This window comes from Mirounga leonina, unplaced genomic scaffold, assembly GCF_011800145.1.
Source record: "Mirounga leonina isolate KUSES-001 unplaced genomic scaffold, KU_Mleo_1.0 Mir_91, whole genome shotgun sequence".
In the NCBI taxonomy this organism is placed as follows: Eukaryota; Metazoa; Chordata; class Mammalia; order Carnivora; family Phocidae; genus Mirounga; species Mirounga leonina.
Window position 1 is genome coordinate 21,468,792 of NW_023270839.1, and position 22,638 is coordinate 21,491,429.

The 22,638-nt window shown below is 52.6% G+C and overlaps 4 protein-coding genes across 5 annotated transcripts in view; 2 read left to right on the top strand and 2 right to left on the bottom strand.

Moving 5' to 3' along the window:
• DUOX2 (dual oxidase 2) overlaps positions 1-1,468 on the bottom strand; it is a 20,116-nt gene extending 18,648 nt beyond the window's left edge. Inside the window, exons 1-3 of the mRNA XM_034994608.1 lie at positions 1,399-1,468; positions 1,031-1,120; positions 605-797 (exon numbers count right to left, since the gene is read on the bottom strand). Of these exons, the coding sequence (XP_034850499.1) occupies positions 605-797; positions 1,031-1,120; positions 1,399-1,468 (353 nt within the window). The remainder of the gene's footprint in view (positions 1-604; positions 798-1,030; positions 1,121-1,398) is intronic.
• Positions 1,469-2,601: 1,133 nt separating this feature from the next.
• On the top strand, positions 2,602-5,833 carry DUOXA2 (dual oxidase maturation factor 2). The gene is made up of 6 exons (XM_034993887.1): positions 2,602-2,748; positions 3,849-3,906; positions 4,189-4,323; positions 4,574-4,787; positions 5,074-5,288; positions 5,640-5,833. Exons 1-6 carry the CDS (start codon positions 2,602-2,604, stop codon positions 5,831-5,833), a joined length of 963 nt encoding a protein of 320 aa, XP_034849778.1.
• Positions 5,834-7,034: 1,201 nt separating this feature from the next.
• DUOXA1 (dual oxidase maturation factor 1) lies at positions 7,035-9,921 on the bottom strand. 2 transcript variants are annotated; one of them, XM_034993885.1, is made up of 6 exons: positions 9,775-9,921; positions 9,377-9,434; positions 8,905-9,039; positions 8,477-8,690; positions 8,013-8,230; positions 7,035-7,291 (listed from the first exon to the last, which is right to left on the bottom strand). In XM_034993885.1, the coding sequence occupies exons 1-6, from the start codon at positions 9,919-9,921 to the stop codon at positions 7,035-7,037; spliced, it is 1,029 nt and encodes a 342-aa protein (XP_034849776.1). The 2 variants fall into 2 exon arrangements, with proteins under 2 accessions (XP_034849776.1, XP_034849777.1); XM_034993886.1 differs by lacking the exon at positions 8,905-9,039.
• Positions 9,922-16,365: 6,444 nt separating this feature from the next.
• LOC118003553 (dual oxidase 1) overlaps positions 16,366-22,638 on the top strand; it is a 31,884-nt gene continuing 25,611 nt past the window's right edge. Inside the window, exons 1-6 of the mRNA XM_034994609.1 lie at positions 16,366-16,433; positions 16,860-16,914; positions 18,759-18,867; positions 20,890-20,973; positions 21,163-21,327; positions 22,595-22,636. Coding sequence (XP_034850500.1) covers positions 18,810-18,867; positions 20,890-20,973; positions 21,163-21,327; positions 22,595-22,636 — 349 coding nt within the window. The 5' untranslated portion in view covers positions 16,366-16,433; positions 16,860-16,914; positions 18,759-18,809. The remainder of the gene's footprint in view (positions 16,434-16,859; positions 16,915-18,758; positions 18,868-20,889; positions 20,974-21,162; positions 21,328-22,594; positions 22,637-22,638) is intronic.

The following is a 22,638-nucleotide window of genomic DNA, read 5'->3' on the forward strand; positions in this document are numbered from 1 at the left end:
GCCGGGGGTCTCCACGCTCACCAGGTCCGAGAGCACGTGGTAGCCTGCGGCCATGGGGGCCAAACTGATGAGAACCGCCACTCCCCGTGGGCAGGGAGTTTCTCTAGGTTTCTCAAGAGTCAAAAGACATGTTGGAGTGCAAGCTCTGCCACCAGCTCCAGGTCTTTTTTCTAATTTTCAAAGTGGGGATATAGTACTCTCTCCACCCACCTCATAACATTGTTGTAAGAATCAAAATAATATAATTAATGCAAGGGCTCTCCCACCCCAGTTCCCATCTCCCAACAGATCTTGCCTCCCCCTCTCTCTTCGGAGGAAAGAGGATATAATCATACGGTAGGAGAGCGGTGGCAGGGGACTCAGCTCCTAGAGCTATAATGGAGGTCCAATGACACTCCTAGGTTTGGCCTAAGGGGTAAGAGAGAGATTAGAGGAGCGAATATCCCTGACTCGACACTCCCAAATCTCTCGAGATAAAGAAGGGCTGGAAGTGTTGCTTAGTGCGGAGGAGGAGGTGCCTGGGAGTCTTGGGTCCGTCTCCCGTGCTCTTGAAGACTGGCCGCAGGGCCCCTCTCCCTAGGCGCTGAGCTAAGTGACTGCTCACCCCCGGCGTCCTCCCACTTTGCTCTCACCAAAGAAGACCCCCAGCACTGTGCGGTTGCGGCGGGATGGCTGCCCGGCTGTGCCCCGCATGGCGGCGTCGCTGAGTAGGCGCGGGTTGGGCAGCAGCGGCTCCCCCAGAGCCTGGTAAACGCCATCCGCGTAATTGGCTGGCACGAGGCGCTGCAGTCGGAAGCCTGTGGGAAGCAGGGAGCTGGCTGTCAGAGCACCCCGTCCCCAAAAAGCCCACAAGCTTCTCCCTACGCCTACCTCAAATCCCCATCCTCACTGGCGAGACCCTCTTCGCCAGGGTCTTCTGGCCCCAGGAGTGCGTAGGAGTTCGCTGCGGAGACAGCCCGGCTTCTCCGCGCGGGTCTCCCGCGGCCCGGCCCCCTACCTAATCCCCCCGCCCCCGGACCACAGGACGCACCTGCTGCGCCACGCTCGTGATGCCTCAGGTTGTTGAACCAGCCGTCATAGCGCTGCACTTCCCAGGACAGTGGGAGTGAGTCCTGGCCGCCTGCAGGTCAGAGAACGGTCCCCTCAGCGCTAGCCTCCCTGCGACCGCTCCGGGACGCGACGGCTTCCCCCCCCCCCGCGCTTCTCCGCTCACTGCGCGCCCCCAACCCTACCCGAGAGGCAACCCCTGAGCGGCGTTGTGGCTGCCCTGGGAAGTTTCCCATCCCGCTGAGCGGCGCTGCGATTTGACCGATCTTGTAGCTCGCCTGCATCTGTTCCTTCCCCCAGCCTCAGGAGGTACAGGGTGACATCCCGAAGCTAGGGGCACCGGATACTTACCCGCTGGATCCAGGGATGCAGTCAGCAGAGCTCCCAGGAGCACCACTGCCTCTGGCCTTGCGCAGAGCATGCTGACCCTGCCGCCTGGGAGGTGGGAGGTGAAAAGTGAGTGACAAGGAGCTGGTGTCCCCCATGCCTACAGCCCGCACTGGGGAGGAGGTGTCTGCTGTTTTCACTTCTGGAGCAAAGCTTTTAGAAGCATCACCAAGGACCCACATCGGCATGCCACTCTTCTCAGGACACCTGGTAGGTACTGACACTGGTCCCCACTGTCCACCTGGTGGAAGAACTAACACTGGCCAAAGAACCCCTCCGCCTGCGGCCGCACTAATCTTCTGTAGTTTGTCAGTCCAAGGCAGCACCCCCCCCCCCAACTCCCAACCTCCTATCTCCATCCCCAAGCCCTCAGTAACTGTTTCTCCTAGAGGAGGCAGGGAAGGGAAAGCAGTTAGTGAGCTGGGAACCAGGACCTGCAGCCCCTCCTACTCTACTGTGAATGCCTGTGCATGGACAGGAGGGATGGAACAATCAGGCCCCAAACTCCCTCCAACCTCTGGTTTAGGGCCCCTGTCTGGGGTCAGAAGTCTTTCCTCTTGGAATCTTTGCTTCTCTGCCCTCCTCCCAGCCTCCATCTTCCCAACACAGCACCACTCCCACACTCCCAGCCCCTCCGAGCTCTGAAGATCCTCCCCAGCAGCACTCTCACCCTCTTCTCTGGATCCTCTAAGGCCAGCTGCCCTGGTGTCCGCTGAGGTCAGACCAGTGCCAAGTGTCGCATCTGGGCGGGAGGCTAGCCCTCTTACTGTGGAGGCTGGGCTTCCCTCATTTGCATAGTAGCCTCGCCTCTTATTTGCAGGATCTCTTTCCAACCGCACCCAGCTGCCAAGCCCTGACATCTACCCAGCGACCTACCCAGGCTGCTATAAAAGGGCTCCAGGTCCTGCCATGAAAGTAACTGGCTATAGCCAGTGAGAAATAATTCCTCTCTCCCACCTACCCAACCCTGCCTGGGCCAACCTAGAGCACTTGAAGGCAGCCAGCCACTAGGCTTCCTTACGGGCGAGTTGAGCAACTCAGACTTGACCAGCCCATTAAATCCTGTCCAAGAACGCAGGGGACCGGGTAAAGAGAAGTGGGACCTGGGTTCAGTTGCCAGGTTCGCACTTTTCCCTCTCCAGCGGACCAAGCTTGGCCCGTTGCAGCATGACTCTGTGGAATGGTGAGCTGCCTTTCTACCCCCAGCCCCGGCATGCCCCCGGCTTCAGCGTCCCGTTGCTCATCGTCATTCTGGTGTTCTTGGCCTTGGCCGCCAGCTTCCTGCTCATCTTGCCTGGGATTCGTGGTCACTCGGTAAGGGGGTGCTAGATGCTAGGGCTTGAGGGTCATGGGCAGCTTGTCTCTGGAAGACCTAGGACAGGTAATACTGTAACAAGGGCTTCCATGAATAGTCAGATGAAACGTTGAACCAGAGGAGCATAGGTGGAGCAGACCCAGAAGTCTGGGGGCAGCCGGCACCCCTCCTTGCCCAAGGACTGGGAGAGATGGAGACCCTGTATAAGACATTCTAGAGACTGACCCCACCTGGATCATCCAGGAGGCTGCTGCAGAGAGTGGGTGCCCAGTCCAGTAATCCTGGGGCTAATTCTAGTCTTCACATGCTGCTAGAGTCTCCCTCCTCTCCTCAGACTGCGGCTGCACTCCAATCTCAGCCTTCAGGTAATGACTAGGGGACCAAGAGCTGAGACTGCTGTGTTTCACTGGTGTGCTGGGTTGAGATGCATGTGTATGGGTGCTCCCATCCTAAGGACTCGGGGACTTCCACAAATGATTCGAAGTTGTAACAGACTGGGTACTTGTCCTTGGACCACCACCCCCCCTCCTTCTCCCAGAACCTAAGTTGTTTTTCCAGTCTAGGAGTACCTAGCCTCCCTGAGTCTTGATCTGTGTCGGTTTCCTTGGGAAACTGGTGCACCTAAGAATATGTGAGAGGCTGCTTTCCCACCTCCTCTACGACAGGACCCTGGGGCTGCCCTCTCCTGGGGGAGGTGACCCCAGCCTGCCTGGCACTTCTGGACTCACTGAGCCTCATCATAGTAGTGACTCGAGTAGCTGGCAAGACCAGGACCAGGAGCCAGATAGCTGGGGGAGTGAAGGTGATATGACAACACCAGGCAGGGAGCCAGGTTGCAGGGTGGACTGGGAAATGGGGCTAGGGAGGCAGAAGTGCATGGCTAGAAAACATCAGAAATGTCAGTGGCTCAGAGGGACTTGCACAAAAAGCAAGACAGACTTTGGCTTTAAAACCTCAGGAATGTAACTCGGAAAAGGGTGTGGGGCAAGAGGGGACAGCTGCAGGGACACTAAAGATCTGGGTGGCATGGGGTCAAGGGAGGTCTTGGGGACTCTAGTTGGGCAGTTACCAGACCTGACCCAGGTGCTTGTTCCTGCAGCGCTGGTTCTGGCTGGTGAGAGTTCTTCTCAGTCTGTTCATAGGCGCGGAAATTGTGGGTGAGTGTGTGGTGCAGCAGATGGGGAGAGGACCTGGGGTGAGGATGGAGGTGGGCAGAGGGCACCTGGGAAAATGGAGATTTGGGGGTTGTTTCCTGCGCCTTCTTTGCATTCTTCAGCTCTTTCTAGTGCCCACTCTTCCACCCTTACCATGTATACCACCTAGGACCCCTAGACCCTCCATCTCTCTTCACAGTGTCCTACCTGCCATCACCACTCTCCTCATTGCATCTCCCCAATGCTCTCCCTAACCCTCCCCCGACACTGTGTTTCTCCCCACAGCCGTGCACTTTAGCGCACAATGGTCAGTGGGTGGGATGAACACCAACACATCCTACAAGGCCTTCAGTGCAGCAAGGGTCAGCGCTCACGTTGGTCTCCACGTCGGCCTGGAGGGAATTAATATTACACTCACAGGTGAGGGGGCTGGGGCAAAGTGAACTTCTGGATTGGCAGACCCCATGGCTGGGGGAGTGTGGCAGGGGCAGCTGGAGGAAATCTCAGACCCCACGGGCTCGAAGAGTTTTTATTCCTCACGGATCCGTGTTTTCCGCAACCGCTGCCAAACCCATGTCTCTCACACCTCCCCTTTCCTACGCGCACTAGCTTAGTTGCGGTGTCCCGGGTTGTGCGCAGCTCCACTACCCCGGCCGCCCTCCTTTCGCAGGGACCCCGGTGCAGCAGTTGAACGAGACCATAGACTACAACGAGCACTTCAACTGGCGTCTGGGTGAGAACTATGCCGAGGAGTACTCGGAGGCACTGGAGAAGGGGCTGCCCGATCCAGTTCTCTACTTGGCGGAGAAGTTCACCCCGAGCAGCCCCTGCGGGCTCTACCGCCAGTACCGCCTGGCGGGACACTACGCGTCCGCCACGCTGTGGTGAGCGCTGGAGGGAAGGCACCTGTGAGTGAGGGAGTGTCGGGGCGGGGGCGTGTGAGCCAGAGGATGTGAGGTATAGTTACAGCCCTATGGGGCGGGGAGTGAGAATTACCGCTCAGACGGTCGGAACCCAGAGAGCCCCAGCAAAGCCTGGGAGTCGGCTACTCGGCTGGAGGGTTCCCCTGCGCCTTCGCCGTCCCAGCCCCGGCTTTCGTTCTGGGGTAGGGACACAGAGCAAGCGAGGCTGGGGGAAGCCAGCTCACAGTGCGGCGGGCCCCCTCCGCAGGGTGGCGTTCTGCTTCTGGCTCCTCTCCAACGCGCTGCTCTCCATGCCGGTCCCGCTCTACGGAGGCCTGGCGCTCCTGACCACCGGCGCCTTCACGCTCTTCTCCATCTTCGCCTTCGCCTCCGTCTCCAGCGTGCAGCTCTGCCCGCTCCGCCTCGGCTCCTCCACGCTCACCACTCACTACGGCGCCGCCTTTTGGGTCACCCTGGCCACCGGTGAGGACCAAGGGGGCGGATTCCGGGAGGCTGGGCGTGGGAGCTGATGTGTGCTTTTCCCGTTTGCAAAATGAGTTCACATATATTATCTAATTTGCTCCTCTTAATAGTTCCTAGAAGCAGGCAGTTATGCCCATTTTACAGATGAGGCCAGGGGGTTCTGAAGGGTTCGGTGGCTTGCCCCAGTTAGCGCATGAACTCATGTATCACGTGATCCATATTAGAGGTCTTTCTGCCGTGTGGGTTGGGGGAGGAAATGCTAGGGGTAGCCCCCAGGAGATGGAGGGGGGCAGGCCAGGTTCTGGCCTGGAGCCCTGACTACCCTGTTTCTTTTTGTCCGCGCCGCCGCAGGCATCCTGTGCCTCCTCCTCGGAGTGGCGGTGGTGAGTCTCCACTACTCTCGACCCAGCGCTCTCCGCACCTTCTTGGACGGAAGTGGCAAGGACTATGGTAGCCAGGCGAAAGGGAACTTCCCTCTCATCCTGAACAACCCACTGCATAAGCAGTTCGGAGCCCTGGACTTAACGACTAGTACTAACCTTTGAGGGTTATTCAACCTCGGACTCCTACCCCGCCTCGGCCCCCTGCAGGCCGGGTAGCAATACCTGCTGGGCTCGGGCCAGGAGAGCTAGCTCCAGGAGGGTCACTGCGCCGCGGGCGCCGGGAAAAGCAGGCGGCCTCAGACGTGCCGCACGCCCACGCCCGGGGAAAAAGGGTCTTCCGAGGTGAGCTGTAAATAAATCCTTTTTCTTTTTCTTTTTTTCTTAAACTTGTTTCTATTACATTCAATGGCTTTTCCAGGCTTGGGGAATATGAGTCCTCGGCCGACTTCCCTGGGTTGGAAGTAGCCTACTACATTCTCTCTGCCTTGCCACAAGGCTCTGGGAGAGGGGCGCCCTCTAGTGAGCCCAAAGGGGAACCCTTCGGAGCCAGCATCTTCCTGAGCTGCCCCAGGCGGATGGCAGGTAGCAGTGACCAGACAGGTCAACCTCCCATTGGCTCAGCTGAGTGGGAGGGAATGGCATTTCTGAGGTCATTTACTAACTCCAGTTTATTCACTAACTAAGAGGTAGTGTCCAAAGGCCAAGGTAGTTGTCAGCAAGGCATAAAAATGTAAATCCTGGGATTTTTTTTTTTTTTTTTAGGTCCTTGGCAAGACCTACAATCTTATTTGGCAAATTTGAGAACTGAAGCTTAAGCTTAAAGATAATGTAGCACACTTAGTTAATATAGACCTGGGACAAGAAATTTGGTTTCTTCTGCTGCCCAGGGCTTTCATTGTATCAAGAGATCACACAAGTAAAAGAAGAACAAGAGGGACCCAGGAAAAAGGAAAATAAGAGGTACAGAGGGATGAGGGGGACTACATGGGAATCACACAGTAACCTCCCCCCCCCCCACACACACAATATAGATGAAGCTGAGTTTCAATAAATGGCCCCTCAAAGAGGCAAGCATCAAGGGAAGGCAGGGTTGCTGTGCAGAAATGGCCAGCACCTGCTTGGTCTTAACATGGAGACAGGGTTGATAGGCAGCCCCAATGTCTGTTTAGCATATTAGGGCTTTTTGTTTTCGTTTTTGTTTTTACATCAATAGAAAGAGGCTCTTTTTCCTACTCCACCTGCAGATTGGGGCTGGGGACAGATTGGTTTCAACCCATCCTGCAGTCAGTTCTGGCAGGTTTATGGGGCTTCAATGAGATCTGCAACCAGATTGGAAGTCCAGGTGTCCACCAGGGAGAAGCCCTTATAGGGCACAGTCAGACTCTCTGTGATGCTCCTCCTTACACCATGCCTCAGAAGAAGCCTCTGACAGAAGAATGTCCTGGGGCTCAGGACTCTCAGCTGTGGACCGGTATCTGGGGCTCAGGAGTCCCCCTTCCTCAGGATTCCACTCCAGTGAAGGATCCTCCCCTGTACTCTGGTTGAAGAAAGCCTTCAGCCTTTGGGGCTGCATCCTGTGGGCCACTGCCATGGCCAGGCCGAGCAGCATACAAAGCAGTCCTGGGAATGAGACAACAGGTGTCCCGCCTTGGTGATAGTAATGCTGTCCCAAGGACATCTTCTCCCAAGAGCATCAGAACAACTCAAAGAGAATCGCTGGTATCCCTGTTTCAGGGCAACTTGGGCTCAGAGCAGTGACGGACTGAGGGTCATACAGCTGGTGTGGCTCTCTGTTGTTCTGAGTTTTGGGACTCTAAGCCCAGTGCTCTTTGCATTACATCTCAGAAGAGAGAGAGAAAAAAAAGAGAACTCTGAAAACAGAGAACCCTGGGGGAAGGGCAGAACACAGAGGAGGAAGCATGAGAAAGGGCATGAGAGAAGAGGAGAAGAGAAGAAATTGCAGGACAATTTAAGGCTACGTGAGGCAGGGAAAGAGAAGGAAAGCAAAGGAATGGGGGACACAGAGAAGAGTGTTTGGGGGAAGTGGGCAGGGACATAAGACTGGAAGATTTGGGAAAGAGCTGGGTGAAGAGAGAGTTAGGGGATGAGGGAAATGACAGAGACAGAAGACACAGGGAGTAGGCATCTATGGAGGAGAGGCAGGTGGAACTGGGGAGATAAAACCCAGAGATGAGTGATGTAAGAGGGATGGGGCTTTAATGAGAGGAAAGGCATCCTGGTCCCCAGAGGCAGATCCTCAACCCCCACTTATATGGTGGTCCCTGGCCCTCCTTCCCTGGCCCTAAGCCTTCTGGTGTCTGTCTTCAGGGCTGCACCTCACCTGTGGTCAATGTGATCCAGAAGGCAGGCCCATGGTGAGTGTGCAGCGTAGCAGTACCCAGGTGCAGAGCACAGGGTGGTGTGAGTGATGTGGCCGTGGAGAAGAAGAGCAGTCCCAACAGCTGGAAGATGCCTGTGGCCAGCAGCATGTGGCCACCGTAGACCAGCACGGGCATGGACAGCATCACATTGGCCAGCAGCCAGCAGAGGAATGCCACCCTGGAGAGCCAGGACCCAGTGAAGGCTGGCCTGGACACCTCTACTTGGAAGGGCCCAGGTGGAGGCTCAAGGACCCAAAAATATCCCAAAGATGTGAGATAGGGATTTCTGCCTATAGGTTTCCCAACCAACCACCATGGGGCTGGTGCCACCCTGTCCCACCAGGGATTTCCACATAAGTGGAGGAAGATGGGTAGAAACTCCATTCCTGGGTCTAGGCCAGCAGGGCCTCCATCCCACCCTCACCAGAGCATGGCTGAGGTGTAGTGTCCTGCCAGGCGGTACTGGCCATGCAGACCACATGGACTGTTCGGGGTGAATTTCTCAGCCAGGTAGAGCACGGGGTCCGGCAGCCCCTTCTCCAGTGCCTTTGTATACTCCTTAGCATAGTTCTTGCCTAGGCGCCAGGTGAACTCCTCATTATAATTGATGGTCTCATTCAGCTGTTGCACTGGGGTCCCTGGGGAATAGGGCAGTTGTGCTCAGCAGGAACCCAAGGACCAGAGTGGGCATTTGCCTGGGTAGGGGCTCATCACATTGGGCAGAGGGACAGGAGCTGGTCTCAGTCTCTGGAAATTTCCCTTCCTACCATCCCCCCATCCTGTAGATCCAAATTAGATCCCAAAGACACAGCAGAATCTTCTCCTCCCTCACAGGTAAGAGCCATCCCTCACCTTTGAGTGTAATGTTGAGTCCTCCCAGACCAACCTGCAGCCCCACATCAGCGCTGATCCATTCGGAACTGAAGGCTTTGTATGATATGTTGGTGCTGACCTGGCCCACGAACCACTCAGAACTGAAATTCACAGCTGGGGTGGGGAGTTGGGCATATGGGAACTCAGGAAGGTCCAGGCATTCCTGGGTTAGAGTCAGAAGGAGAGCTACAAGGGGTCTAGGTCTGTTTTGCTCTTAACTGTATATCTGTTGACTAGCTCAGGGTCTGGCTCATGGTTAGTTTGTCAACAGTATATTTGCCCAAGATGAATAAAGAGGTCAGAATCCAAGATTTCCTTTGGTGACAGTCTGCTTATGCCACCCCCCCTCCCTCCCCTGAAGCAGAAGATGCCATGAAGAAACAAGGAGAGGACAGGCTGACTGCCGAGGGAACTAGATGGGACAGAGGCAGTTGACCAGGATTATACTCACCCAGGATCACAGCCCCAATGAATAAGCTGGTCACCACCCGCAACAGCCAGAACAGCCTCTGAGTCATAGGGTGGGTGGGTTTAGAAGGAACACCCTCCTTCCAAATCCACCCTTCCTCTTTCCAGACTTGTGTGTGTGTGGTGGTGGTAGGGGGATGTTCTAAAACTGAGGTCACTTGGTCAGTTGTGATCAAAGTGCCTGGCATGTAATAGGTGCTCAATTACTATCCATTGAATCAATGAGTAGGGAACTTCCTCCTGGGGGTGGGGGTGGGTGACACTTTCTCAGGACTGGAGTCTCCTTCCTGAGTCTGGTTGTAGCCAGAGAGTCTGGCCCCCTCACCTTGAGGCCAAGATCTCTCTGGGGCTGGGGTCTCCAGGGTTGGGCTTGTTTCTCACCATCTTGCCCCGAATGCCAGGCAGGATGATGATGAAGGTGACCAGTGCGGTCACAAAGATGGTAATGACGACGGCCAAGGTGGTGTCCATTGGGAAGATCAGCTTGTGGCCCACATAGAAGGGGAATGTGTGTCCCAAAGTAGCCATTTTGCTGGGGTTGTGCAGGGGAGGCGTATGCTGTAGGACAATAGATGTGTATGTCTAGGTGCCAAGCACTGTTCTTGGTGCTGAAGATACAGCAGAGCATAAACCAGACCGCGTCCCTCATCTCTGGAGCTCACCAGATGATACCGCTCCTGCCATTCGGCTGCCCCTCTGCCATTCATTTCCCTACGTTTTGACTGTGAGGGAATGGGGGTCTTGGCAATCAGTCTCTGTTGCCCCATGCTCCTTTCCTAACCCGTAGGTCCCCTAAATCAGGGCCACAACCACCCTCGAGTCTTCTCTGCTTCCTCTGGGACTGTCTTAGGAAATATAATTCTCTTTTATCTTTCTCAGACCTCCAGCACAATCAGACAGATCACAGGACATAAAAAGATCTATGTTTACTATCAAGTGAAGGCATAAGGGTGAAAGATGGTACAGATTACATCAAGTGGCTTTCCTTCTCAGTCCCCAAAGGAACAAAAGCCAGACAGCTCTGCTAAGTATCTAATCCAACTACATTATCAGAGGGCTGATTCCCAGTCCTGGCACTCCTCGGACTGGTCTGTCCAGCTTTCTCAAGCACCCTGGCTCCTACTCTGGCAACTCTAGAATAAACAAAATCAAGTTCACTTCATCTTACAGTCGATGAACCCAGCTCTACCAATATCCCTGTGTGTGATCTGTACTGGGGCCTTGGTTTGCCTGGGAGGCTCCATTATTTACAGTCTGACCTGGTAGTGTCTTGTTAAGCGATGCAGTGAAACAGTAAGTTTGGAGTTGTGCAGCTCTGTGTCTGAATTCTGCCTCTGCCTCTTGCAAGTTACTTGGCCCCTACAGAAACTTGGTTTTTTTACAAAATAGAAATGATAATATCTACCTCGCAGGGTCATTGTGAGTGTGAAACAAGATTGTGTGTGTAAAGTGCTAAGAATAATACCTGAAACAGAGTGACATCAATAGATGGGAAATAGGGGACATTTTATTACTCCATTTCTCTCTCTATCCAATCCTTCTTGGAGGGAACCCTGGGCTAGAATCAGTTCTGGGTCCAGTTCCAGTTCTTCACTAATTTTAAAACATTGGGCAGTCAAATGACAACCTCCCTGGCCCTTGGTTTCCTCATCTGCAATTGGATATGATGATCTCCAGGTCCCCTCTAGTTCTAAATTCTGTGATTCTTCTATAATACCTTGTGGAAGGCTCCCAGCCTTCCACTCTCCTCCTAGGCCAGGCCACCTCCTATGCTGTCTCTGGGGGTAGCATAGTGTCAGACAGACAGTTTGAACTTTTAATCCCATCTTTTGGACAAGTCACATAACCTCTGAGTCTCAGTTTTCATGTGGAGTTTTGCTTTTTTTCTTAACTCCTCAATTCTTCCATTCCAGAGGAACAGGTATCTCTTTTCCTCCTAGGCTCTCACTCCAATCCTGCCTGCCTTCACTACCACCTTTCTCATTAGTCATCCCCTTTCTCTTTACAACTTTTCAGCTTCTCTTTCTCTGCTGGCTGTGTAAATTTCTCCCATCTTAGGCACACAAAGAGAAGGGACTCTGTCCCTTGAACTTCTTAGTTCTTTCCAGCTACTGTCTTATCCCACTCTCCCCTTTTCACAGCCAGGCTTTCTGGAAGAATAGACTATGTTGGTGTTTTCACTGTTTTATCTCCTCAACCCATTGCAATCTGGCTTGTCTCTGAGAAGTCTCCGACTTTTCCATTAGGTTACCACATGCTAAATCCAAAGGGAAGTTTTCACTTCTTATCCTTCTTGACCTCCCTGTGGTATTTGGCATTGTGGAAGTTTCCCTCTTTCTTGTCCTCCTTGGGTCTCCATGACACTATGCTCTCCTGGGTCTGCTGCCTTTGGCCATTCATTTTGTGGCTCCTTCGCTAGTCCTTCCTCCTTCTGACATATTTCTGTTTCCCAGGAGCCTGTCTAGGCTTTTTTCTTCTAGCACTCTTCATGATTCCCTAGGTAAACTCATCTATTTCCATGGCTGTTGCATCTCAAATCTATGTCTCCAGGTAGACCTCTTACCTGCGCTCCAAACACAAAAGGTCCAATTACCCTGTTGACATTTTCACTTGGCTTTCACATGGATGCCTCGGATTTAACAGGTCCCACACTGAATTCACTCTCTCTGCTCTGCTTTTTATTCTCTTTGTCTCTTTGGTGGCATCACCACTGTACCAATAAAATAAATCAGAAAGCTAGACCATCTGACCTCCTAAACATTTCTTGAAGCTATCCATGCATTTCCTTCCCTACTGCCCTAGTTCAGCCTCATTCTATCTTGCCTGGTGGCAGAACATTTTTTTTTTCTAACAAGCAAATATAATCATTTTACTTCTTTGCTCTAGGTAAAGTCTAACCTCACAATCACATACAAAATCCTCTGTTATCTGATCTCACCTACCATTGCATCTCTATCTTTGGCCTAGCCTAACCTCTAGCCATACTCAACTATTGGCCTCTCCCTGAATCTGACATGCTCTTTCAAGTCTTCATGCCTCTGTAGATGCTATTTCCTCTGCCTGGCATGCTCTTACCCCTTAGCAAAGACCTTTTCACCCTTCAAGTCTCAGCTCGTATTACCCCCTCTGTGAAGTTTCCTCTGAAACCATTGGGCCAGTGTGGATGTTCCCACCTCTAATATTCTGATTGCATTTTGAATATACCTCCACGATCACAATAATTACACTGTATTATAATTATTTGAACATCAATCTCCCCATTAGCTTCTAATCTCCATCTTTGCATCCCCTGCTTATAGCATATACTAATAAGTCTATGGGTTGAATGAACGAATATATGAATGAGTTCCTCTCCCTGCTGGTAGCATCTTCTATTTCACACACAAGAGGGAGCTATGCTCCCTCTGTGCTCTAGACAGTATTAAACTCTCATTCAACATTAATTGAGTGTCACGAATATAGGGCTAAGGATTGGGCAGGAAGGGATTTGACCAACCCTGCCCATTTTTAGTGCTTTCACAAAATTTTCAGAGAGCCTCTTCCAATAGTTAGAATCCAAAGCATGAGTGTTCATGTTTAATTGGATCTGAAACATATATTTCAACTCTAGCTAAAGATAAATAACTAAGAACGCGGGCGCCTGGGTGGCTCAGTCGTTAAGCGTCTGCCTTCGGCTCAGGTCATGGTCCCAGGGTCCTGGGATCGAGCCCCGCATCGGGCTCCCTGCTCAGCAGAGAGCCTGCTTCTCCCTCTCCCACTCCCCCTGCTTGTGTTCCCTCTCTCACTGTGTCTCTCTCTGTCAAATAAATAAATAAAATCTTTAAAAAAAAAAAACTAAGAACGTGTGGATTAAGTTATCTTTTATAATAAGTGATATGATATTTATTTTATTTATTGGCCTAACAATTTTTTATCAATGACACCTAGACTGAAGCCATTACAATTGTGATGGAAGGCTATATTTTTTAGAAAAGGCTATAAAATGTAGAATATCTTGGGTAATAAGGTAGGAAGATAAAGCAAGTTTACTGATCCTATGAATACATATTATATGCTGAAATTTCAAAAACAAATATTTGCAATATAAGCAAATAATAGTGTAATGTATTTGGGTTAGCGTTAGATGTTAGCATTATTCCTACATATATTTTAATGGGAGGTTATAAAATATTTTACAAGAATGGCTCATCTCTATTAACATGGTGCTTCAAAGAAACACTAACAAAAGGCTCTGTAAGTACAAAAGAACAATGTTAACTTATTTCCAATTCTCCAGAATACTTATTAAAGATGACTAAAGAAAAAAGATAGTTGGTGAATAAAATTCACCTTTTTTAATTTCTTCTTGCTTAACTTAATGAATTAGGTTTTCCTTAATCTACATCACCTAATCTAAAGTTAATTTTGGATGACGCTGATCCCAAATTAGTTTTAATTATTAAGGTAACAGGCCTCCTGCATGAAGTGGTGGGACTGAAATGAAAGTCCTCATGCCCAGCCATCCTGCTTTTCCTACAAAGGAACATCTTCCTCCTTGGTTTGCCAAGGAGGCTCTGACAGTAGAATTTCTTCCAATCTGAGAAAAATCTCTTGTCAGTCTTCACTCACTTCTCCCCTAGCTCACCACCACGACTGACAGGTATACACAATGGACATGGATATAAATAAGACAAGATACAGTCAGACATACACCCACAGTTTCACGTAAACAGAAATAAGACACAAAAAGAAAGTAGCTCTCAGTAACATAAAGAACTAGATACATAAGCCCTCAATCAGAGGCCCCGGTGACAAAACTGAGGTGCTTTCTCAATGGGTTGGGTCAATCCCCACGCTTTCTCCCTGTCCTGGAGAAGGGAGGGCCACTCTTTTCCCTTTCTGAACTCCCTTAAAATACTGAAGCATTTCTAATGCTCAGTTGTGTTTCAGACACAGTTATCTAACCCTTACCTATCTCAGGTTGAAGTGGGGTTCCTATGTGTGTATGAGGGGTGGGCAAGAAATAAAGTTACGCGTCTTTAAGAAAATTCAGCCTAGTACAGGGTCTTCAGCAAAGTTGTCACATGCTTTCTTAGTGCTCTGTGGCCCCTCTTGTAGCCTCCCTCTGCCCACCTCCCCCATCTTCTGGAACCCAGAAAGACTCCTAATTCTCTACAAAGGGGGGAATGGGTGACATGGCTGGAGTTGCCACGAGCTCTGATTGATGATACACAGCTACTAGAATGTAATATTTTGTTTCTTTGGTTGGGGTTGATCCCATTCAAAGTTTACAGCTCTGGCTGGCTACAGGGACCCTGTCAGGCACTCCTGTCCCAGCCTCTTCTCATGAAGAAGGCATGTGGACATGTGTATGTGTGTTGTTGCACCAAGGAAAGAATTAAGTGTTGAGGGCGCCTGGGTGGCTCAGTTGGTTAAGCGACTGCCTTCGGCTCAGGTCATGATCCTGGAGTCCCTGGATCGAGTCCCACATCGGGCTCCCTGCTCGGCAGGGAGTCAGCTTCTTCCTCTGACCCTCCCGACCCACCCCCCTCTCATGTGCTCTCTCTCTGAGTCTCTCTCTCTCAAATAAATAAATAAAATCTTAAAAAAAAAAAAAGAATTAAGTGTTGAAACAGAAGATCTGAGGAGTGGGTTGAGGCAGGAATCCCCAGTAAGGGCTGAGGTGAGTAAGGAGCCCGGGGTGGTGGTGGTGGTGGAGGGTGCTGAATCATGCAAGTCAAACATCTAGGCTCCAGGTAAGCCGAGATAAGGAGTCCATGTCTGTAAACCTAGTGGCATTGATGGATGGCCTCCTCTTAATTTCTTATCAAGCTCTCTTTGAGGAACTCCCACTTGATCTGAACTTGCCCTGGGTGGACGCGGGAACCCGCGGGGCAGTGGCGGCACTCCGACGTCCCCTTCAAAACGCTCCCAGACCGCACCGACCCCAGCAGCCTCATCCCCGCCACTCACACCCGGACCACCATTTCCTACCTTCGCGTCTCGCAAACGATGCGTGCGTGGCAGCCTGAGCCGCCGCTCGCCTCGTCCTTGTGGAACCTTACAAGCAGCGCTCCTGGGGCTGGGATTAGGGCGGGAACCGGGTCCAGACGTTGTCACCGAAAGCGCACTCCCTTTCTCTTGGCGGAGCCCGCTTCCCGTCCCACTCTTCTAATGCACTGAAGGACCAGGCTTCGACCGGACAAACCGGGTCCGGGGTGCTTCCCCGCCCACCCCTGCAAGTCGCTCTCAACCTTCTCAGACCGCACCCGAGGCTCTGAGGCGCTGCCTCCGGTCCTCGGCCGGGGACAGAGGAGGGACGGCGCGCAAGAGCTGTCCCCTCCGCAGCCATCCCTCCGGCCCCTCCTCCTCCTGCCCCCTGCCCAGAACCCCGGGCGGCTCCGGCACAAACCTAGCGATGCAGTCCGGGCACCGGCGGGGCGCGGGCGGGGCTCGAGCGCCGGAGACCCCGGGAGCTCACGAGGAACCCTGCGGGGGGAGGAGTGGTGGCCACAGACTCTCTCAGGGTCTTAGGACGAGGGCCTTGCTTGGACGCCTGGCCTGGTCTGCCGGCATTGACCGATCCTCTTGGTCTTGGAGCCCAGCTCCGAAGGTGTGGAGAGTTTGGGGGAGCGCCTCCCCGGCCCCCCCGCACCCGCTTGGCCTCCCGCCCGCACCCCAGTCCCGGCAGACTTGCCCTTTTTGCTGTCCAAGTGGCCGCACTAGCCGAGCCCTCGCCAGCGACGGGACAGATCCCCCGCCTGCGCCCTGCGAGCCAGCGCCGCCTCACCTGGCGCGTCCCGGTCCCCTCGGAGCACCTCGGCGGGTCCCCGGCGCGCCGGCTGCTGCCCCGCCCCGCCCCGCCTCGCCCCGCCCCGCCCCGCCCCGCCCCGCCCCGCCTCGCCTTAGAACCCGGCCGTGCCGTCTCTTCTTCACCGCCGGCCCCGCCCGCCCCGCGCACCGCCGCGGAGGAAGCCGGCCGGGAGCGGGCGTCGCGGCCCCGCTGCGAGCCAGGAGGGAGGCAATCCGCGCTCCGGGGTCGAGGGACGCCACGGCCACAGGTCAGACCCAGAAGGGCTTCTCCGGCCCGCGGGCCTAGGCGCTCCGGGGGAGGGAGGGAGCTCCACTCGCGTGGCTTCGGCCGAGTGTGCCCCAGCTCGGCCACGCTTTCTGAGGGAAGAGGAATTCTAGCCCTGGCCCCACTGCGCCTCCGTTATTAGCCTGACCCTAAAATGGAGCCGGTTCAGGCCTATTCCTCCCCCACCCCACCACCAAAGTTTTAGGTTCTTGGAGAACTGGGAGTGTTGGGTGGCCTAGTTTGCTTGGGCCTAAAGGATCCTAAAGGATCTCTCTGGAGTTCTTCCTGACACAAGCACATGATGCCCGGGAGGGAACTTTGGGCTTTTAGAGTCCAGGCTGCCCCTCAACCTTCCCTTGGGATCAGGTTGGAATCGCTATGGCCTTGGCTTATATTTCCCCCACCCCAGGGTCACCACTGTAGGACTTCAGGCTGGAAAAGTAGCCATGTGGGACAAGAACAAGGTAGGCCTGTGTTCTCTCCCTGGTTCTGCCACTGCCTGGGGCTTCACTGCCCTGTCATAAGGTTATGCCTTCCAACAAACTGAGGGTTGCTGGAGTGGGGGGTGGGGTGGGAGGGATGGGGTGGCTGGGTGATGGACACTGGGGAGGGTATGTGCTCTGGCAAGCGCTGTGAATTGTGCAAGACTGTTGAATCTCAGATCTGTACCTCTGAAACAAATAATGCAATATATGTTAAGAAAAAAAAGAAGAAGGTAGCGGGAGGGGAAGAATGAAGCGGGGGAAATCGGAGGGGTAGACGAACCCTGAGGACGATGGACTCTGAAAAACAAACTGAGGGTTCTAGAGGGGAGAGGGGTGGGAGGATGGGTTAGCCTGGTGGTGGGTATTGAGGGCACATTCTGCATGGAGCACTGGGTGTTATGCACAAACAATGAATCATGGAACACTTCATCTAAAACTAATGATGTAATGTATGGGGATTAACATAAGAATAAAAAAAAAAAAGGTTATGCCTTCCACTCAAGGCTGTTAGAAAGTTACTGAATCAATGTTGTATAAATCACTGTGGCTACCCACCCGAAAGGAGTGGTTATTAAGCATACCCAATTCCTCTTCAGGTTTATCTGCACAGCCTGGCCTGAAAGCTCACTACATGCTTTTTGTGGGCTGAGTGGTCTCTGGGGCCCAGGATCCTGAAGACACAGTGGTAGGGGGGAAGGGGCAGGGCATCCTAGATCAGGGAAGGACCACTGTGGCCACTTCAGCACATCCATCCTTATGGCTTCAACCATTCAGGACCCTGCTCTTCACACACTATCAAAGGTCACCATCTGGACAGTCTCTGGGATGGAGTGGATAGAGTGGCTGAGCTTTTGAGTTATGACAGGGCCTAAGGTTTTTCACTTGTTTAATGGGAGATAGCAAGTTGGGATGAGATCACCCTCTGGAGCTCCTCCTCTGGGACTAGACAACCTATTCAGGAGTCCTGAGGGTTTGGTTTGAGATAAGGCTTTCTCTGAGTTCCCACTTTCTTCCACTAGATAGTTCCCCAGCCTCACCCCCACCCCCACCCCCCAGTTTCTATGCTGCCTTTAGAAAATCTTTACTGGCCTGAGGCACTCCCTGTGCTGGTCAGGAGTCCCAGCCTGAGTCCCCTGCTGCCTCTGTTTCCCTGTTGTCCCTGGGTGATTTGTTAGCCTGGGGAGAGAGAGCAGAAAGTTGGGACCAAGCATAGGAGTGCCTGGCGCTGCATTCTTTGATTCCACTGAGAGGAGCCATGCTCCAGCCACGCTCTCTACATCACATTTACATAACACCTGTCACCTTTCTTGTTTGAATTCAACCTCATTCTCAGGTTTGATGTTTGATTCCGGCAACCATGCTAGGAGATAGACAGTTCAGGCATGTTTACTCCCATTGCTGGAAGAGGTAACCAAGGTCCAGATCAGATAAGTGACCTGCCTAAGACCACACTCGTGGACTAGCAGCAGCTCAGTGTCCTGGCCCCCAAGCAAGGCTCTGTCCAAGGAACATACACTGGAAAGCTGGACCAAAGCAACGTTTTTCGGTTAATCTAAGAAGGTAAGTCCAGGAAGTCAGAGATTTCTGTCTGCTTTGTTCATCACTTAATCTCCACTTCCTAGGTCAGTGCCTGATACATAGTGGGTGCTTGTCAAGTGTTTGTTGAATGAATGAAAGATTCTTGGGAGACAGTGTGTCTCCTGCTCTCTGCTCCTCACTGTGGTGTTGGCCCAGGCCACACCTAGATTCACAGGGGCCTGCAGAGGCCCTGGCCTGACTCTTCTGAATTGCTGGGACTCATTCTTCCTGTCCTCTTTTTCTAGGGTCTCCATTTTGGGGTGTTCTAATACCTAAGCCCTATTATCATATTCATCATGGGCTTCTGCCTGGCTCTGGCATGGACGCTCCTGGTTGGGTCATGGACATCCATGGGTAAGTATAGATTAAAGAAGTATAGCTAGGAACAGAGGAATCCTGCTGTGTCAGCATTTCCTATTTCATTCCTCAGTCTGGAGGCCCTTTCTCTCTCCCCTGTCTTCTCTCTTTCTTCATAATGTAAGGACCCCTGATCCCAAGTGGGAAAAGACTGATGAGGCATACAAGATAATAATGGATCTTGTGGTCAGACTAGACCCAAAGCTGAAGGGAAGTCACCAGTGTTTTAAAACAATATGGGGAAAAAAAAAAAAACCAACACAACCAACCACCACCACTAATATGGTCGGTCCATTCGATTTCGTCTTGTTTCTGTCAGCTTTGGACAGTCTCTTACTAGAATCTGAGGCCATTCTCTGAAGTCTGGGTCTCTGAGAAGGGAGGTAGGTTTAAGGTGCTACAAGTTAGGTTAAAAAGAGCCAGTTCCTGGGGCACCTGGGTGGCTCAGTTGGTTAAGTGTCTGCCTTTGGCTTGGGTCATGATCCCGGGGTCCTGGGATAGAGCCCCGCTGTTCAGCAGGGAGTCTGCTTCTCCCTCTCCCTCTGCTGCTTCTCCTGCTCGTGCTCTCTCTCTCAAATAAATAAATACTTTTTTTTTTTTAAATAGCCAGTTCCTTATCATCAAGGGTTGGAGGATACAGGAAAGGGAAGCAGAGAAAACCTTTGGAATGATCTATTCTGACTGGGCAATAGATCCCTGCAGCTTCTCCCAGGACAGAGCTGTTCCCATTCCCATTCCTTCCAGCTCTCTCTTTGCCTTGACCTTGGATTTTCCTTTTCTAGTAGGCTCTTGCCACTTATTCCCAGAAGGCATTCTCCCTTATGCTCCCTCCCAAAGGCCCTCCTCCACCTTGTTCTGCCACCAGTTCATCTTATTTTAGAGATCACATGTATATAGCTGCACTAGTTCCTGCCCCAAGTCCTGGATCCTTAGTTGAGTTCTTTGCTCAAACATCAGGGCCTGAGTCACTTTCCTTCTCTGACCTGCTGGTGAGTGAGTGTGCACACATGGGTGTGCACATGCACATGGAAGTGTGGGGCAGGAGGGGAGCTCTGAGATCTTGTTCTCAGTCTGAGTGGAAAGACAATCAGGAATGGGTCTCTCGCTGGCTGATGAGGGTCCTTTTCTTTGTTCTGTTCTATGAAGTGAGCAGAGAGGGAGCTTTAGCCCTGTTACCTTCTAGTTTGGGGAAAGGAATCTAACTGGTCATCTGATCTACTGACCAGAAGGACCCCCATTCCACCTCTGATTCCGGACCCTTCCCTCTGCCCTCACTGCCTGAGTTCTTCCCTCAACAACTGAGTGCTCCCTCCCAGATCCTAGTTTTTGGAAAGTATAATAGGGTCAATAAGAGGAATTACATGAGGAACCTGATGCCTCAAAAGAGGAGGCGGCAAGGTTATCCCATGACCAGGCAGTCCCTGATCTGATCCCCACCCCAGAAACTGGAAAAGAGACCAGAGTAGCAACAGGCCCCAGAGCCACAGCCCCAGGGCCCACACACTTGCCCTGGGGGCTCTGCTCAGCAGGAGAGGGCCAAGCCCCTCTTCCACACTTCCCCTACCCAGGGAGTGGTCACAGAATGACCTCTCCTTCCCTGGTTGGCGTTTGGGGTGCGGCTGGCTCTTACTCCCTATGGTATCTTAGGGCTGGGAATGGTTTCTGTCCTGCCTTGTCACCCCAGGGAACTGAGGTATGAGGGCAGTAGAAGGCTCCTGCATGCCCTTCCACATCGCCACTGTTCTCCAGCTTCATCTTGTTCTCTGAGGTTACTTGTCAGCACACACCACCCCTGGCTACACTGCTTCAGTGCTCGGTGCCATGTTTCCCCCCTGAGCTTGAGTTTGGATACCACTTTGTCCTCGGTTCTCTCCCTCTGTCCCCTACCTTCCACACTGTGCTGGGTGTCCACCTTCTGCTGCTCCCCTTACCAGGCTCCCAAGAGCCATATCCTTCAGGCTTGCCTGTCCTCTCATGCCCGGACTTGCCCAGCTACCCCTTCCTTCTGTTCTCACACAGGAGCTCAGAACCCCATTTCCTGGGAGGTGCAGCGATTTGATGGGTGGTACAACAACCTCATGGAGCACAGATGGGGCAGCAAAGGTAGGTGAAGGCTAAATAGAGACAGCCCCAGGGGCAGGGGTGCCCGAAGGGGCAAGGCCTGGCAGGTACCAGCAAAGGCTCATCCATTCTTAAGGTTTTAGGATCTGTGGTATGGAGGGAAGCCTGGGAGAGAGGAGGTAAGGGAGCCCCACTGAGGATTTATCTTTGTCCCTACCCCTCCTACCCCAGGCTCTCGGCTGCAGCGCCTGGTCCCAGCCAGCTATGCAGATGGTGTGTACCAGCCCTTGAGAGAACCCCACCTGCCCAACCCCAGAAACCTTAGCAACACTGCCATGAGGGGCCCTGCAGGGCAGGCCTCCCTGCGAAACCGAACGGTGCTGGGAATCTTCTTTGGTGAGGCCCTCAACCTCTGGGGGAGGGAGGCCAGTAGGGTCAGCTGGACACCTCTATGTCTGAGGGGGGGAGTCAGGGAGTGAGGGAGAGAAGTGATGGAGGATCTTAGAGATGCAGGTGAGAGATGGAGGGGGAGGCAATGGGATGGGGTATTCTTACCCAAAACTGGATTTGCCTCTCAGTGGATATTGAGTCAAAAGACAAAACCAAGACAAGAATAGGAAGAGTTTTATTTAGAACAAGTAAAGGAAAACATGGAGAATATTTCCTAAAGCAGTGTCTTCCCAAATAATAAAACTGGGGAAGTTTTAAGGTAAGGGTACATGTGCATTCATGAAGGCACTTGTCCACTGGGGAATAAGCCTAGAATTTAGGCAAAAGTCATCTCGGAGTGACAGAGTCCAGGTCTTAATTGATGGAAGTCACAAGGGCCAGCAAGGGTTGGCATCAATTGTCTGCCTTTTAATTGCTCTAATATCTGAGTGCTCAAAGGGGTTTAAATCCTGCAAAGATAACTCAAGAATGTGCTTTGTGCAAGTAGGCATAAATCATAAGATGTCTGGGGCCTAAAATGACTTTTCTTAAGTCAAGAAAGCTATGTCTTGTATTTCTTTTTCTGGGGAAGAAAAAGTAGAGGGAGAAAAGTCTGGTTGGGGGAGGCATAATTTTGCCCCACATTGAGCTGTTGATGGAACTGCAGGTAGAGACAGGAGCATGACAATAATCTCGTAGGGACTTTTGTTCTCACTCTTTGCCCGCTGTGACTCCTAGGACAGTCTTAGGGCAGGATTCTGATTTTGACAAGAGGGCTGGTGGGCATGGTGTCAAAATGGGGGTGCTAGGGTGGGTGGCTGGACCCCAGTGACTGTGGGTTGTTGGCTCCCAGCAGGAATGCCGGGCTCCTGCTGGCCACCCAGGGTGCCTACATTTGAATCCCAGTGTCCAGTGTTGTAGTGAGCCTGGCAGGTTCTCTGGGCAGGCTGCTCCCAGCTGCATGTTAGAGCAGGTGTTCCCAGCCTGACTGCCTAGGCACACTCACCCGGCACCTCCCAGTTACCAAGGAGAAGACCAAACTGACAATGAAAACAGTATGGACCAGGGTGTAACAAAGGATTGGGAAGGGTGGGGGAGGTCAAGACTTGGACTTGCCAAAAATGGCTGAGGAGTCTTTTGAAGCTTCAAGGGTAGTCGGGGAGGGCTAGATACCTGATGCAGAAGGGAGAATGGTCCTTAGCTGGTCCTTGCACGCCCTCCCCATTGCGGACAGGCTACCACGTGCTCTCGGACCTGGTGAGCGTGGAGACCCCCGGC